Below are 16,673 nucleotides of genomic sequence, written 5' to 3' on the forward strand. Positions count from 1 at the left end.
ATCTAAAGGTACACAAATAGTTAATTGTAAATAAAAAACGTGTTAACTGCATGTACAAAATTTCAGTGTTATTTTACAGACAGAATGTTTACAATTTATACACTGAATATTCACAATTAAATGTTCACACTTTAAATTGTGATCATTCAGTATGAATTGTAAACATTCAATATGTAAATTGTGATGGGTCCATGGTTAAGTGTTGGCATATGAGATATCATTAAGCCCAATTTAGACTTTCAGCCCAAACTTATAGCGCTTTGATAGTGGGCCTACTGAAAACACCCGTTTTGGCCCGTTGAAGCTAATAATCGATCCGAAATCCTCACTCTTTGTATAATGGTTTCTTCTTCCTATTCTATCTGGCCCTTTTTGCTCCGATAAGGGTAAATTAGGCTTATAGTTTCCGCAACCACTCCAGTGCGCCCGGTGAATCAAATTCGACGATCGAACTTCTCGCTGTCTTCTCCACGTCTCCGGTACACTCTATCAATCTCTCGCAATCTCCTTCCTTTGCAAATCATATCGTTGTTGGAGTGCAAAAATCTTCTCGGTAGCTGGTGTTTATTGATTAAAATATTTTTCAATTGTTATACACATAGCACGAGGTATTTCATTTCTGGCCATATAAATCGCCACTAATCTGCATTTTGTTCCCGTTGTAGTTTAGCATTGGATCCAAATAGCTGCTGGATAGGATTCAAGCGGAACGATGTTTGGATCAACGAACCGTAAGTGCTGCCTTTGTATTATCATTTTTTATACAATAAACAACTTATCTGTTCATTTTTTTTTATTTATAAATTTTGTTTTGGTTTTGGTTTTTAATTAGGTTTGAGCTTAAAAAACGTGAAATCTATTGTTGTACCAAGTAGTTGTTCTTCTTTTTCTTCTTCAGTAGAAATGCAAATTTTATAATCTTCTGTTAGTTCTTATGGGTTTCTGATTTCCTGCGGAATGCCATTATCCAGAAATGAGTTCACTTCCATATTTCTATATATTCAAAATTTCTTAACACACACACACACAAAAAAAAAATCAAATAAGGTGTGACTCTTATGATTTCCATCCCTAGCCCTTGCACCACAAAGATGCAAATGACAATCTCTTCTTTCCTAGTGTACTGAATGATTTTTGGTCAATGCAACAGCTTTTGGGCAGTCATCCAGCAGCCCATTTGGCTCACAATCAGTTTTTGGGCAGACAAACAACAATCCATTTGCACCTAAGCCTTTTGGTGGTACAACCCCTTTTGGATCTCAAACCGGGACTTCTATTTTTGGTGGCACATCTACTGGTGTTTTTGGAGCAACCCAGTCCTCTTCACCTTTAGGTTCCACTCCAGTTTTTGGTGCATCTTCTCCTGCTTTTGGAAGCACGGCACCTACATTTGGAGCTTCATCAACTCCTGCTTTTGGCAGTTCATCCTCATCATTTGGCAGTAAGTATTTGTAAATGTACAGTATTGAAATTGCAATTCTATTTTTATTATCTTTCCAATTATCAAGTTGTATTGTTAAAATAAGGCTTAGGCGCAAAGAACCAAAACCTTTGTATTTTGTGACAATTATACTGGGGGATGTTATCTAACCCTAAAAACAATTAATTCTCTTGATCTAGGTATTAATTGGTGGCTATAATTTTTGAACATGCTTTTTATATATGTAGAATGTTCTTTGAAGAGCTTAATTTGGAACTTTTAGTTGTATAAAGCAGATATTTTAATAAGTTATGTTTCTAAAAAAATGATGTTATGTTGTAATTTTTCAAATAATTTGTGTGCAAACTCAAGAATCCGGGTTATATAGGATTATTTGTTAGATTGGATATTATAATCATTACAAAATACAAATGTTTGATACTCCCTCTGTCCATTTTATGTGTCGGGTTTAGTTAACGAGGTTTGACTGGAGTTATTTACAATTTAATTTAATTTAATTTTTTTAATAAAATTAAGCTTAGAATTAGTATGTAAATTTAATATATTTAGAATCTACATTAAAAGTACTATTAAACACAAAAAATCAAATTTAAAAATGATAAAGAAAATGCTAATAGAAATAAGTAAAGAAGAAATAGTTGGTTTGACCAATGAATAGTAAGTAGGACAGATAAAATGTGACAGAGTGAGTATTAATTTGTCAAAATTTAAAGGTTTTAAAATAATTGCTATACGTAATTGATTATTTGTCATAAAACACAAAGGGTTTTTTTCCCCCCCACCAAGTTTTAAAGGTTTGTTTATAATTGTCCTTGGCATAAAGGTTTGGTTTTTTTAATCAATAAGCCTAATGATTTATTTTATTTTTATTTTTTTAAAATTATTATTATTATTATTATTTTGCTTTAATGCTTTATTCACAACTGAGTTCTTTTTTCCTTGTGGACACCAGTGCGTTTAAAACTGATGATTTTATGTAGTCTCTGTTCTATGTGCTGGCTTTTAGTTTCACCTTTTACTTGGGTATGCTTCTTGACATCATGCTGGATCTGTAGTATCCATATCAATGACTCAATATGGTCATGCCTATCTCAAGGCATCTTGTTCATTCAATATGATTAGTCATGTAGGCTTTAAGTGCGACTGTCTGTAAAAATACTTCTCAGATCCATCACATAGGATTTGGGTTTGTTTGCAGAAAAGTAATGGAAAAGTTCATGAATGGTGACATTGAAGATTGATGCCAATTTTGCTGATCCTGATAGAATAGGGCTCTTTTATAGGTTGTACTAGTCTACTAGAATGATCCCTGAGTGGAACTACATTATATATATATATATATATATATATATATATACAGTTGATGTTATAGATAGACCTGTTATACATTTAAAAGTTTGAATAGTTCCATTTTATGATACACTTCATATATGTTTGGAAAGTGGAATGAAGTATATGCATTTGATATTGATAGATCGAATATATATGGTTTTCAACTTACTAAATAATAATTTAAATATTTTAATAGTCACTATTCTGGTGATATATTCTTATTTAGTTTGAAAAGCGTATCAATCTTATTCTCTACATTTTTGTAAAATAATGATTATAATAGTAATTCTAATATTCAAATATGTAATTACTTTCTTGTTTGTGAAATAATTCAAATTCAATTTATTATTTGAAATTATTATATTTTTGTTTTATTTTTTAAAACTATAATTCAACCAAATAGTGATTGATAATTCAAAGACGCCAAACATGGTTTTATATTCAATTGTACTATTGATGCTTATTGTTTGTCTAAATAATCAATTTATGGACATAGGGAGACGTCTTGTTTGTCTAATATAATTTAAATAAATTAGAAGTAGAGGTATTATGAGTGCTATTTAACTTTAACTATGAATATTAATATTCAAAAAATGAATATTAATTAAGATGTCTAATATTTGGCTTGTAAGAATATAGATTTTAGCTTAAATGACTAAAATGAGACTAAGAAGTATTTATGGAGGTAATAGTTTGAATAGATGTGAATTAGTTTTGAACAGAACATTTTTATCGTTTCTTTCAACTTTTTATTGTGTCTTGCATTTGATCTGTGAACGGGATCAAATGTTTGTGCTATTTGACTGTGTCCCAATCTTTTTCTTAATTTGGCATTTAAATTTTAAATTTTTGAGTGCCATTATTAGGGTGTCAATCAATGATCCATGCCTTCTGTTTAGATGCCTTAAAATATGATTCAGTAAACTTCATTTATTTTGCATTTGATTATGAAGGTACTTCCATATTTGGGCAAAAACCTGCTTTTGGTGCATTTGGATCAAGCACTCCCCAATCAAGTCCTTTTGGAGGCTCCTTTCAGCAATCTCAACCTGCATTTGGGAGCAATGTATTTGGTTCATCCACTCCATTTGGAGCACAAAGTCAACCTGCATTTGGTACTCCTAGCACCCCTACATTTGGTTCGTCAAGTACCCCTGCTTTTGGTGCAACGAGTACGCCGGCATTTGGAGTTTCAAGTACACCGGCCTTTGGTACAACGGCAAGCCCAACTTTTGGTAGCACGGGCAGTCCATTTGGTGTTTCAAGTTCCCCTGTCTTTGGTTCAACCACACCAGCGTTTGGTGCTTCTACCACACCTGCCTTTGGTGCTACAAGCACCCCTGCGTTTGGTGCTACCACCACTCCTGCATTTGGCTCTACAACATCTCAGGCTTTTGGTACTTCAAGTACTCCCTTTAATTTTGGATCTGCTCCTGCTTTTGGCCAATCAACATCGGCATTTGGCAGCACTCCTTTCAACACAACACCATCACCCTTTGGCACTCAAAGTTCTGCATTTGGTGAGATTTTAAACTTATTTTCTATGTGCATGACAGATTAAGATTTTATTTCATCTCAAAGCTAAAGCTCCCTGAATTGGTTGTCCCCATATACTCTTACTAACATTTACATAACGTAATAACATGCAGGTGCCTCAACTTCTACTCCAGGTTTTGGAACCTCTTCTTTTTCAGGTCAACCCCGGGGATCTAGAGTGGCTCCTTACCAACCGACACCTGAGGCAGATAGTGGTACACAGACTGCTGGGAAACTAGAGTCAATTTCAGCAATGCCAGTGTATAAAGACAAAAGTCATGAGGAACTTAGATTTGAGGATTATCAGGCAGGAGACAAAGGTACTATTTACCTAGAAAGGTTAAAATGACTGAAAAGCTGGTAGTGTTCCATGGTACTGATTTTCTTTTGTTAACCTAATAATTTCAGGAGGGCCAGCTCCAGCAGCTCAGTCAACTGGTGGGATCAACTTTGCTACTTCTGCATTTGGGACCTCATCAACTTCCCCATTTGGTCAGTCAGCTGCCAATCCATTTTCATCCACTACATCTTCTAGTCCATTTGCCCCAAAACCTGCATTTGGGAGTCCAGGGTTTGGAGTCTCAAGTACTCCGGCATTTAGTTCTTCAGCCTTCGGAGCTTCAACTACGTCGAATCTGTTTGGGTCAACGTCATTGACAACTCCTTCTTTATTTGGTTCAAGTGCTTCAACATTTGCAGCAAACACCACTCCTTCTCTTTTTGGACAATCGAGCTCATCTGCTTTTGGACCTTCAACATCAATTTTTGGTTCAACATCAGCTCAAACAACAAACCCAACATTTGGTTCTAGCTTAAGTTTCAACACTCAATCATCACCGTTATTCCAGTCAACTACACCTTCGTTTGGGCAGACTGGATCAGCGTTTGGACAGACAGGTGCAGCATTTGGTCAGACTACCTCATCCTTTGGGCAGAGTACATCAGCTTTTGGTCAACCAAGTCTATTTAATACACCATCAACTGGTTTTGGTGGGAACTTATTTCCAAGCACTCCACCACTGCAAACTACAAGCAATCAACTGGGATTTGGTCAAACAGCAGTAAGTTAGCCATACACAGAGTCTTAGTGTCCAATTTCATTTTTGGTCTGACTCTTTACCCGTGATTATGCAAATTGTATATTTCTTACATTCATCTTCTTTTGCGCACAAGTTTGCTGGTTTTTTAAATTGTTTTTCCCCTCTTCTGGACAGCCCTCTCTTTCAACACCTTTCCAACCCACTCAGCCCTCCCTGAATACAGCTTTTGGCTTTGGTAACTTTGGTCAGACACAAGGAGGTATCTAGAAATTTTGAGTCTTTAAAGTAATTCTATTGAATTGCCTTGGATTGGATGTTGTTATCAGTACTGATGCTTTTCTTTTCTGGGTTCCTTTACAGCTGCTGCAAATAGTTTTGGGACACCAAATGCATTTGGCCAGAGCAATTTTCTTCAGCCGTATGTTGAAACTCTTCTTTATTATTACTTGAAGAATTCTTTTTGTACTGCTACATGTATGGCTCCCATGCCAACAAAAGAGAGGATAAAATAAAAGGAAACAGTGATTTTTGCAATATCTGATGGTGGTAGCTGATATCATTTTTTAGGTTTTATAGTAGCTACTTTTTCAAGAATCAACATTTTGAAACTGTTCTTTCAATTTTCAAGTGCAGTTTTCTGGCTTTCAATTGATTTTCTTCCCTATGCAAGAAAATTAGGGGTCAGAATCTATAAAATTTTGGATAGGTTCTACCTATCCTTGTCATTGTAATATAATGTGCTTTTGGGCTTCTATTATTATTCTTCTTTTGGCATCATACGAGCACCCTTAGAAGTAGTTTTCTTATTACAGTTTACCTTTAGAAGTAGTTTTCTTATTACAATTTGTTCAGTTTCTAATTAACAAGGAAAACATGAAGTTGAAGTTCTAATAACTATTTGTGCTTTTGAACCTATTCATAGTTGTTTTTCTTGCCTGGGATCAAATCTCCATGTTTGATTAATTTGGACTGAAAATGATTTTCATTCATTTCTGCTACAGGTCAGCCACCCAAAACTCATTGGTTTTACAACCAGCTCCTCTGAGTAATCCTTTTGGAACTTTGCCTGCAATGCCTCAGATGTCAATTGGTCGCACAGGCAATTCTCCTTCTATACAGTATGGGATTTCTAGCCTGCCTGTAAGTATTCAAAAAATATGACTATTTACTTACTCAAAACTCAAGAAGAATAAATGGAGAAAAGAGAAATCTGAACAATTGAGGTGTATATAATTAGACTAGATTAAGTTATCAGTTAATTTTATCATACCTTTTCTGCCCCTTGTTAGTTTTTTAAAGACCTTTTTATGTACTTAAAAAGTAGATTTGATAACACCTTTTTCAAAAACAGGTTGTAGACAAACCTGCTCCAGTCAGGATCTCATCATTATTGACTTCTCGCCACCTTTCTCAAAGACGGGTTAGGTTGCCTGCAAGGAAATATTATCCCAAACCTGAAGGGCAAAAGGTAGAATGATTGCTTTATTTCGTTGCAATCTTTTGCTTTCATTCTATAAGGACCCATTATTACATTGCTGTCTCTGCTTATTGAGACTTGAATATTAATTTTGTTTACTAAATCTTTTTCTAGGTGCCGTTCTTTACTGATGACGAAGAAACAACTAGCACACCAAAAGCAGATGCTTTCTTTGTTCCCAGGGAGAATCCAAGAGCTCTGATAATTCGTCCATTGGAGCAGTGGCCTTCTAAAGCAAGTATGGAGAAACCATCCCCAACAAAGTACCCAAGTTCTGTAGCTGAAGAGAATGGTAAGTTGCTGTTTGGATATTTCTCCTTTCTCTTAAGCTAGGAGCCTCTGGGTAAGAGTGAGAACTCTAAAAATAATCCAGGGGCTGGAATAAAACATCTGACTAGTTTGATAACTATAATGTGCTGACATTCTGCAGAAATCTTGGTTATAATGGTGGACTGTTAAACCTGTTTCTTATTTCACCAATTTTATTTAGTATTTTTTGCTGAAAAGTACTTGCCTACTATCAGTTTCGTAATTGCTGTGATAAATTATTTGCAGCCTAACTGCAATCTTTGCATAAATTAGTTTGGTTTAGAAAAAAAATTTGTTCCACTGAAATCATTTTATCTGTGTTATATCGTATTCCATCTTTCTTCTTGTGGTCTTGATGGTTTGCAAGGCATGGGACCACCGATATGTTTCTATTTTTTATTTTTTGAATTATAATTTCTAGATTGTTTTGGCTTACTTGATCAACTTTATTAAAAAAATGTGCTGATCTTATTGTCCTGTGCGTCTTACCTTACATGTTTGCCTTTCTGCTTTCACCTACTTTACAATAATGTATCTGTTATATACGTAAGGGTGCATGTTATCTAAACTTCAATTTCTTTCAAGCTTATATTTTATCCACTAATTTCATGTTCCGGTTTTTTTATTTTATATTTAGTTTGTGTTAGTTCATGTGGCTGATTTTAGGTAATCATTCTTTCTCCATATCCAGGCAAAGTCCTTGAAGACACATCTGCTCCTCTTGCTAATGGGGTCTGCAAGGGAGATAAAGAAAGTAAGTTATTGGATTTAATTGATTTTTCATGTGCTTTTTGTTTGGGTAAGTCTTTATGATCTAATATGTTAGGTAAATAATGCGATGAATATGGGATTAGGATCAGCATTCTTTTTTACCATCTAGAATTTTGGAGTGGGCAGTGGGCTTGATCTATCATAGATTATTGCAAAGTATTAACTTAGCTGCAAAATCAGTCAGTCAAGTGCCTTTCATTGGAAAACCTAGCTGTGCATATGCACTTTATCTGATACAAATGTAGGGTCGTTGACTTGCTCTGGACTAATATTTGGTTTAAGTTCCCCTTGCAAACAATTCAGTTTTTTGAATCTCAACTGAAGTCTCTGCTTAGTGTATTGATAGTCCTAGGGGTTTTAGTCGCAGGCTACACTAGCTTAGCTTACCTATGAGAGGGGAAAAAGGACCTTTCATATGTACCTGGGAAGTTAATTTATCAAGTTTTAATATGCAATCGACCCAGTTCTGCTTAACCTCAAATGAATAAAGAGGGCTCTGTCTGTAGTCTATATAATAATTTTTAGTAGGGTGTAATTATTTCAGATTCCTGAGGCTAGGCATATAGGTATGAATTTATGTAATGTCGATACTAGAAGTGCATGTGTGATATATAATTTTAGTTCATCTTGGTAAGTCTTCAAAATTTACTTTGTACAATGAGAAATGATGCATGAATGGACAGCTACTCTACCTATTTTGTTTGCCTGCTGGAGCATTGGGATCTTTTTTTTTTTTTTTCTTTTTTTTTTTTGTTATATCTTACTATTCAATGATATTTGAATGTCCCACCAAAATAGGGGCACACTTTATGAATGCATTAAAATAGAAATTAATTGTGTTAGATTATCCTGTGGCTGGTAACAAGCAATGCTATATACTTAAAACACATGAAAATCAAACTTCTTTCATTATATTAATGCTATCTAAGGCTTGAATGAACTTCTTAATACCTTCTTGCAATTGCAGATTCCAGATTCTGCATTTTGCTGGAAAATATGATTTAGAAATAAGTTTGTTAAAACTATCATTATAAAACTGTTAGTGTTAATACCGCTTTGGTCCCTCAATTATAGTGCATTTTCACTTTTAGTTGTCTACTAATTTGATGAAATTTAGTTGCCTGACTTTTTGAATTGACCAAAAGGATGAAATTTGGATGTCCAAAAAGTGGAAGCATTTTTTACTTAATTGTCCAAAAAGTGGAGGCAAAAGGGTGAAGTTTGGTGAAATGTCCAAAAATTCAAAGGACTAAATTTTGTTAAATTGATGGACTAAAATTGGAAATGTCACTATAGTCAATGAACCAAAAGTGAGTAATTCAAACTATAACTATACATGTATGCCTAATTTGGTTATCTTGGTACCTGTTGCATAGAGGATTTTACTGAAAAATGACACCAATAATGAAGTCTGTTAAATAATAAATACGCCTAATTTGTTTTACTGGTACCTGTTGTGCAGATGGTTTTACTGAGAACGGCAGCAATAAAGAAACCATACCTCTTAAACTGAACCAGAAAACTACTGTTGTCCAAGATGGCAATTCAGGGCAAAAAGGAGGCTCTTCCATTACTCTTACTGGCCACCGAGCTGGTGAAGCAGCAATTGTATATGAACATGGGGCTGACATTGAGGCACTGATGCCAAAGCTAAGGCAGTCAGATTATTACACTGAGCCTCGGATCCAAGAGTTGGCAGCAAAGGAAAGGGCTGAACCTGGGTTTTGCCGTCGTGTGAAAGATTTCATTGTGGGAAGGCATGGCTTTGGTAGCATAAAATTCATTGGGGAAACAGATGTGCGAAGGCTTGATCTGGAGTCCATTGTTCAATTCAACAATCGGGAGGTAGCAGTGTACATGGATGAGAGCAAAAAACCACCTGTTGGACAAGGTCTCAACAAACCTGCTGAGGTTACACTCCTCAACATAAAATGTCTTGACAAGAAGACTGGGCGCCACTTCACTGATGGGCCAATAGTTGAGAGGTATAAAAAGATGCTTATAAGTAAGGCAGAGGATCAAGGTGCTGAATTTTTGTCCTTTGATGCAATCAAAGGAGAATGGAGGTTTAGGGTCAAACATTTCAGCAAATACTGGGTTCGAGATGAAGATGAGGAGAGTTGCATTAGTGTCTGTCTCAGTGATGCAGAGGACCTAGAGTTAATCTCAAACCCAGACAAGGAGTGTTGCACTATTGTTAATCTCAGTGAATCAGAGAATCTGGAGTTAATTTTGGAACCATCTATCTCATAGACTTTCAGTGATTGCAGTGTTGGAAGAACTTAATGCCAGTTTGTTGGTGTTTCGGGTGAAATCCATTGGGGATGGCCGGACAGGGTACTGATCCTCATCGGTAAAGCTTTTGTTGTTGTTGGTCCCTCTCTTATATACGCTTTCTTACCATTTTGTTGATGTGTTCCAGTCTTTTCTTTTTCGGCTATTGGTTTAGGATTTGTATCGTTTCTGTACACAAAGATTGTGTATATTGGACGCTTTTGGTGTGCATTCAGTTGCATGTTTTATCGGAAAAATATTTGGTTGCTAGAACTAAAAATGTGTTATTTTGATTTCGAAATGACAAATGTATTCAAGTGTTTGGTCGCTGTTGAAGCATTATATATAGGGTACATTACTAATGATGAACTTGAATATAAATTTATGATATATTTTGTTCCATATCACTTTTGAAACAAAAGACAGTCTTTAGTGGCTCAGGTTAGCCCACAAAATTTTGAGTTAGTGTGTTTGGGTCATTGGATTTATCGGTTTTGGGGTTATCGGATTGGTTTTTATCGAACTAAAACTTCTTGGCCTAACCTTAATTTTGTTTTGTTTTTTTTTTTTTTTGAGTTATCAGGCTAACTCATTGATTTTGAACTAAGATTTATGTATTATGTACTTGCAATTAACATATTAGTTAATAGATTATGTACATGTACATTAAGCCTCCAATCAAGTAGATTTTACACTGTGTCAGATCTACCCAATTGTTATACCATGGACTACTTTGCGTTGTAGGTAATGACCCAAAATGACTTTTAAAGTATATACTTGCACTTAACATATTATGTAATTTAGTTAATAGATTATATACATATTATAAATTAATTGATTACATACATGTATGTAATTTGTTGATTTTATGACTTTTGGAAAGTCAATTATTGGTCGACACAATCGTTAAATTAACGAGTATATAAAAAATTAGAAAATATGGAAAAAATATATGTATTGTATTGCTTCGAATTGCTTGTGTATTATGAAAATTGCTTGTCCTCTCCCATGTGGCAAATTAATACACAAGAAAATTGCTTGAGCTATAAAATTAAGGGTCATACTTGTGTGAGACCGTCTCACGGATCCTTATTCGTGAGACGGGTCGGGTCGGGTCAAAGCACTATACAAATGTCATACTTATATGTGCAAATCTCACACTTATATGCTCAAATATAACACTAATCAAAAATACAATTTTTGTTACTAATAAGAGAAAAAGTAATACATTTTTAATAATAAGTAATGTTGACAAGTGCCTCTCACTTATAAGGGCAAATATAATACTTTTGAGGAAAAATGTAATACTTTTAAATCAAAATGTAAAAGTATTGTATTTTCCCTTAAAAGTATTACATTTACCTTAATAAGTAACAAAAATTTTATTCCTAATTAGTATTACATTTGAGCATATAAGTATGATATTTGTGCATATAAGTGTTACATTTGCATCTTGACCCGACACGACCCGACATGTTTCATGGTGAGACGGTCTTACACAAGTTTTTGCCTAAAATTAAAAATGTATAAATTTGATCTTTTTGTGAGTATTAGCGTATAAACATTTTGAAAACTTGTTAGTCATTAAGACACATTCTTCAGTTGATCAGTTTATCTTCTCCATCAACTTTTAAAGCATAGTGCCTCAGACTCTCACGATTGAAATGCAATTCTTAAGATATAATCGTTATATCTTTTATCCAAAATCACAGGGGTAAATTGAAAATTAATTTTCAAAGTCAACTTTCCATAAGTTAAAAGTTGTTTGTAATAGCTTCTCATAAGAAAGTTCACATTTTTATACTGCGTAAAAGTTTGTTTATTAAATAATTTCAAAAAGCATAAACTATCATTATACAAAAATTTTAGGGACTATTACACATAAACATGATTTATCAACTGTTCACTATTAAGTACTTGGATAATATTTATAAGGTCCCTCCCCAACAAAAAAAAAATAAATAAATAAAGCAAAAGCAAGCGGATTAAGTTAGTCTAGTTACTTTGTTCAAAAAAAAAAGTTAGTCTAGTTACTAATTGATATTCACATATTTTATTATATAATTTTTATCAAATCTTTAGCTTACAACTTTTATTATAATTTATTCATTATATTTAAAATGAATTAACAATATAATTTTTTATTAAATTTTATAATTGGTTAATTTATAAAGTGAAATTTTTTTTGTATTATGGAAAAAAATATTTTTCATTTTTAACAAGGCCTCCTGAAATATAAGAGCAACCAATCGATAGAATGGAGAACTTCTTTCTTTTACATACACAAAAAATTACTGTATATATTTGAACTTTCAAATGATGAAAGCAAATGAATTGAAGTTTATTACTCTCCTTTAGCCTTGCCGCCTGTCCAGTAAGTTTTTACAGCAATAAGAATCTTCTCCGGGTTAAATGGCCCGCTTTCGTGATCCGTAATCCGACTACGCCACCTCATCCCATCTGTTATACTCTTCACCTTCACCAACACCTCCACCACATCTCTGATTATTACTGTCCCTTCTGGCCTCAATATTCTATCCATCTCCAGCAAAATGTACGCTATGTCACACCTGTCCAACATATATTATATTAAATATAAATGTGCCTTTTAATCTCTTTTTAGATGATGAGAAAAATTTGCTGTCAAAACTTGAGAATATGCATGGATAATCCGACCTTGTAACTCTAATCAGGAAAAAATTACAAGAAAGTGAATCAGCCTAAATTACTCCTAAGTCAAATCAAGAAGGTTAATAGGCCAAAGGGGCAGCCACAGCTAAGTTGGTTTGAGTATTGACTTGATAATCACAATGTTTCAAGTTGGACTCCCAATGAAAGTAGCCTATTGACTTTCTTGTTTTGAGACGATCAATTATAGACAACATAGTACTGTCAAAGTGGGATGAAGTCCACGGGTTGGTCGGCACGTGCCCACAGTAGGCGGATTAAGGCTAAAAAAATGGCGCACGGAGGAGCGGGCCAAATGGGGATGGCGTGCTTTATATATAAAGCCAATGGGTTCGCCAACTCGCGTGGGGCAGGCTAGGGTTGCATGAACACTAACCCACAGACCTAATGGGCTAGCCAACAAAAATTCACCAGAAATTAAGCTCGTAGTGGACTGATTGGTCCGCTTTGACAATATTAGGACAAAATATGTTAGTATCCCATGTACTATTAAAATGAAATGCATTATTCAATTTGGTAGCAGCTTACCTGTCTTGATATATGCTGAAAACCCGGGCGGCATGGATGAGATCATAAGTCCTAGGATACGTTGAGAATGCTTCGCACCAATCCTGGTACGTGCCGATGAATCCTCGTTGGTATATTATCCCGAGAGTGTCGGGTTCTACGGTGACAGGGACGACATTCATTACCCAAACTTGGTATTTCAACAATGCCGCTGCGAATCCACCGAGGTTAGCATTCATGTCCATTACGTTGCGGTACTGCCCTTGCGCTAAGGGACTTACGATGCGGCTGTAATGTGACATCCTGCGTTTCCATTCTTCATTATCAGCTTGGAATTTCTCCGGCGTGATGCCGGGGACTGTCCCGGAGATGATCCTCGGAGGAACTGCAAACGCACGGTCCGGCCACTTCTCTAATGCACCGCCGGCCACTTCATCCGCGTTGCCCACAACCGGCAGTGGGGTCATACACAACTCCATATCCTTGTACCTTAAACACGATTTGGATCACGATGTGTCATACATTTTGCACAGATAAAAAAATGTAAATTGAAGGATGTGCACTTTCTTAACTAAAAGTCTAGGGTGTGCTTGGAAAGCAGGAAAATGATTTCTGAAAAATGTTTTCTGAGAGTCATTTTTCGAAAAATGAGTTCATTTTCGGTGTTTGGATGTACTCTGAAAAACTCTTTGTGTGTTTTTGGTTCATTTTCTGATAAATGGGTAGAAATGTATAACTATATATTTTTATTATTTTATTTAAAATATAAAAATATATAAAATAATAATATTTATTAGAAATATTTTTATTTTTATTTTTTTTTTATAAAAAAAGTCGCACGAAACCATTTTCTGTTTCCGGAAAATGACTTCTAGATCTTTTGTCTGGAAGTCATTTTCCGGAAAAATGAGCTCATTTTCCATTTCCGTTGACCACATTTTTCGGATGTTGCCAAACACCAAAAGTCCGGAAAATGATTTTCGAAAATTATTTTCCGAGTTACCAAACATACCCTAATTGAAACATGTCCAGTAGAGGTTAGTAAAGGATCAAATCTATTAATTGTATTGTATTATTATTTTTTTTTGTGTCTTGTGTGTTATGAAATTCTGTACCATATGAATATAAATTTTGTACCTCCTCATTTCAATTCAGAGTCTATAATGTTATATGGACCCTGATTATGATATAAATTACTCCTAAGTATTAAGTTGATAGTTAGACTGCATTTTTATATTTATATATTACTATATGCTTAAGAAAGTATATATGTAAGTGTATGTACCATGCTGCGTCGGCATTAGCGTCTGGTTTGCAGAAAGACAAGGAATCAGACGTTGACTTGACTCTGGTACACTCGAGGTGGTTGATGGGCTTTTGCCACACTGCTAAATCGCCCTTTTCGATCACTTTTTTCCAGCACAATTTTCTGGCATGATCCTCAATGGAATCTTGTTCTTTCTTCAAGTCTTCTTGTGTCCTCTCCCACCCTCTCCAGTGTCGCTTCCACCCAACCGGAGGGCCCGACAGTATCCAATATCCCCCGGGACTAAGAACTCTATCAACTTCTGCTAAATACAGCCCATCTGCATGCAACCATTAATTTGGGTATAATCTTTAGACTTTTAGTCGAGACAAACAAATAATGTTAAATGTATGTTTAAAATGTTTTACCAAAGTCGGCCCAAGGAATGAGGCAGCGGGAGCAATGAGCCATGTCGAAAGCTCTTGATGGATAGGGCATTCTCTGGGAGCCCAAGGCGCCAATCATTGCTGGAACGCCTCTCTCCAACGCGAACCACACCTGCGCTTCGTGTGTGTCCATCGGAGCAAAAGACATGGCTATGATGTCCCTTTTCAACAAGTATGCACCCCAGCTCGCAACCTTAAATATGTGAATGAATTCCAATTAATTTCACAACAAAATATATAACCCCAACTAAATTGGTTAAACAACTAAATCAGTAATCATCAAATTTTAAGTTTAACGTTTGATGGATACTCCCGAGTAAGGTACTTAGTCTGGAGAGCCCCCAGTATATGGAGCCCGCCAACCAATTCCCTTTTCAGTAGATGAGTCGGGTACAAATGCCCTAGCAGCCTACCATGGTCGTGGTGCCCGACTAGGTGCGGCACTCATAGGTAGCGACTTGTAGATTCGCGGGGAATCTCTATAAATTTGGCAGGATTCTTTCCTAATTCATATTAGGCCGTATTTATGGCAGTTTGGGAAGTTTAAGTAGTTTTTCTAAAGTTAAATTTGCTAATTTTTTAAATCTTTCTTTAACAAGACTCATTAATCTTGTATAAGTACCCATGAGGTTACATTGTAAAGGTTCTAATTTTAATGAAAATACAATTACTCTGTCCAATTGTTCTTGTATTTTTACTTCATTAATTCTCTCTTGACAGTAGTGTTGGCCCATCGACCAACAACTGTAATTCATAACAAACTAGGCTTTATGATCTTTTACCAGTTAAATCAATACATACCATTCTAAAACTATTAGAGTTTCTCTCATCATCCAAAATATATATATATATATATATATATATATATATATATATATATATATATATATATATAGCAAATGGAGAATAATAAGTACTTACTCCGCAGCCCGTATCAAGAGCGGTTCGGACGGATCCAGCGGTGAGTGAAATAAGCTCACTCATATCATCAATGTAGGCATCAGCGCCACGTGGAAATCCGGTCCCACCCCCTGGAAATCTGAGTCGGTCACCCACCACCTGAACCCAATTCTGGACCGCCTTCTCAATGCTAAGCTCTTTATGGGAATATTAGCAAACCAAGCGAAATCTCTGCTCTGCGGCCATTTGAACGGGACCTTGTAGTTGGGCGGCGCCGGGATAAGGCACCGGAGGAGCTCCTCCTTGGTAGGCAGTGCCGTTTCACCAGCTGGAAAACAAAACGGCGACGGCTGACGTGGATCTTGGCGGTGAGTGGGCTGTGTATACTATCCTACGTTATTGGGGCATGGCAGGCGACAACCTATATCCCTTCTAACCAATCAGATTCTACAACCGAATCGGGTGTGATAATAAGAATGTGGATCACCGTCCACAACGTCATCCTCATCGTCATCCGGTAAGTCCATATCCTCGTCGTCGTTATCGTCGCCGGCTCTGGACTTTGAGAGCCATCACCGGTTAACGGTGAACGATTCCGACGAGGCGGTGAACTTTCCCCGTGTGACATGTCTTACAGCGAGTACGCGCCGTGCCCAGGACCGGCAAAGGGGGAGGAAGTTTGACCGGGAAATGATGAAATACCGGG

At 35.8% G+C, this 16,673-nt stretch overlaps 1 protein-coding gene and 1 pseudogene across 5 annotated transcripts; one reads left to right on the forward strand and one right to left on the reverse strand.

The window, feature by feature from the left end:
* Positions 1 to 357: 357 nt before the first annotated feature.
* Positions 358 to 10,545, forward strand: LOC116032067 (nuclear pore complex protein NUP98A). 5 transcript variants are annotated; one of them, XM_031274464.1, is made up of 13 exons: positions 358 to 479; positions 666 to 731; positions 1,151 to 1,441; positions 3,727 to 4,293; positions 4,423 to 4,629; positions 4,718 to 5,370; positions 5,524 to 5,608; positions 5,710 to 5,767; positions 6,351 to 6,489; positions 6,701 to 6,817; positions 6,941 to 7,118; positions 7,827 to 7,889; positions 9,369 to 10,545. In XM_031274464.1, the coding sequence occupies exons 2-13, from the start codon at positions 713 to 715 to the stop codon at positions 10,157 to 10,159; spliced, it is 3,168 nt and encodes a 1,055-aa protein (XP_031130324.1). In that variant the 5' UTR covers positions 358 to 479; positions 666 to 712; the 3' UTR covers positions 10,160 to 10,545. The 5 variants fall into 5 exon arrangements, with proteins under 5 accessions (XP_031130324.1, XP_031130325.1, XP_031130328.1 ...); XM_031274465.1 differs by having other exon boundaries at positions 671 to 731; XM_031274468.1 differs by having other exon boundaries at positions 387 to 560.
* A 1,979-nt stretch (positions 10,546 to 12,524) lies between these two features.
* LOC116033330 lies at positions 12,525 to 16,595 on the reverse strand (annotated as a pseudogene).
* Positions 16,596 to 16,673: the final 78 nt, after the last annotated feature.

This window comes from Ipomoea triloba, chromosome 10 (assembly GCF_003576645.1).
Source record: "Ipomoea triloba cultivar NCNSP0323 chromosome 10, ASM357664v1".
NCBI classification, from domain to species: Eukaryota; Viridiplantae; Streptophyta; class Magnoliopsida; order Solanales; family Convolvulaceae; genus Ipomoea; species Ipomoea triloba.

Bases quoted from the DNA above. Each gene is read 5' to 3' on its own strand.
- LOC116032067 (XM_031274464.1), top strand. The intron at 1,442-3,726 runs GTAAGTATTTGT...TTGATTATGAAG, and splicing joins TTCATCCTCATCATTTGGCA to GTACTTCCATATTTGGGCAA. The intron at 6,490-6,700 runs GTAAGTATTCAA...TTTCAAAAACAG, and splicing joins ATGGGATTTCTAGCCTGCCT to GTTGTAGACAAACCTGCTCC.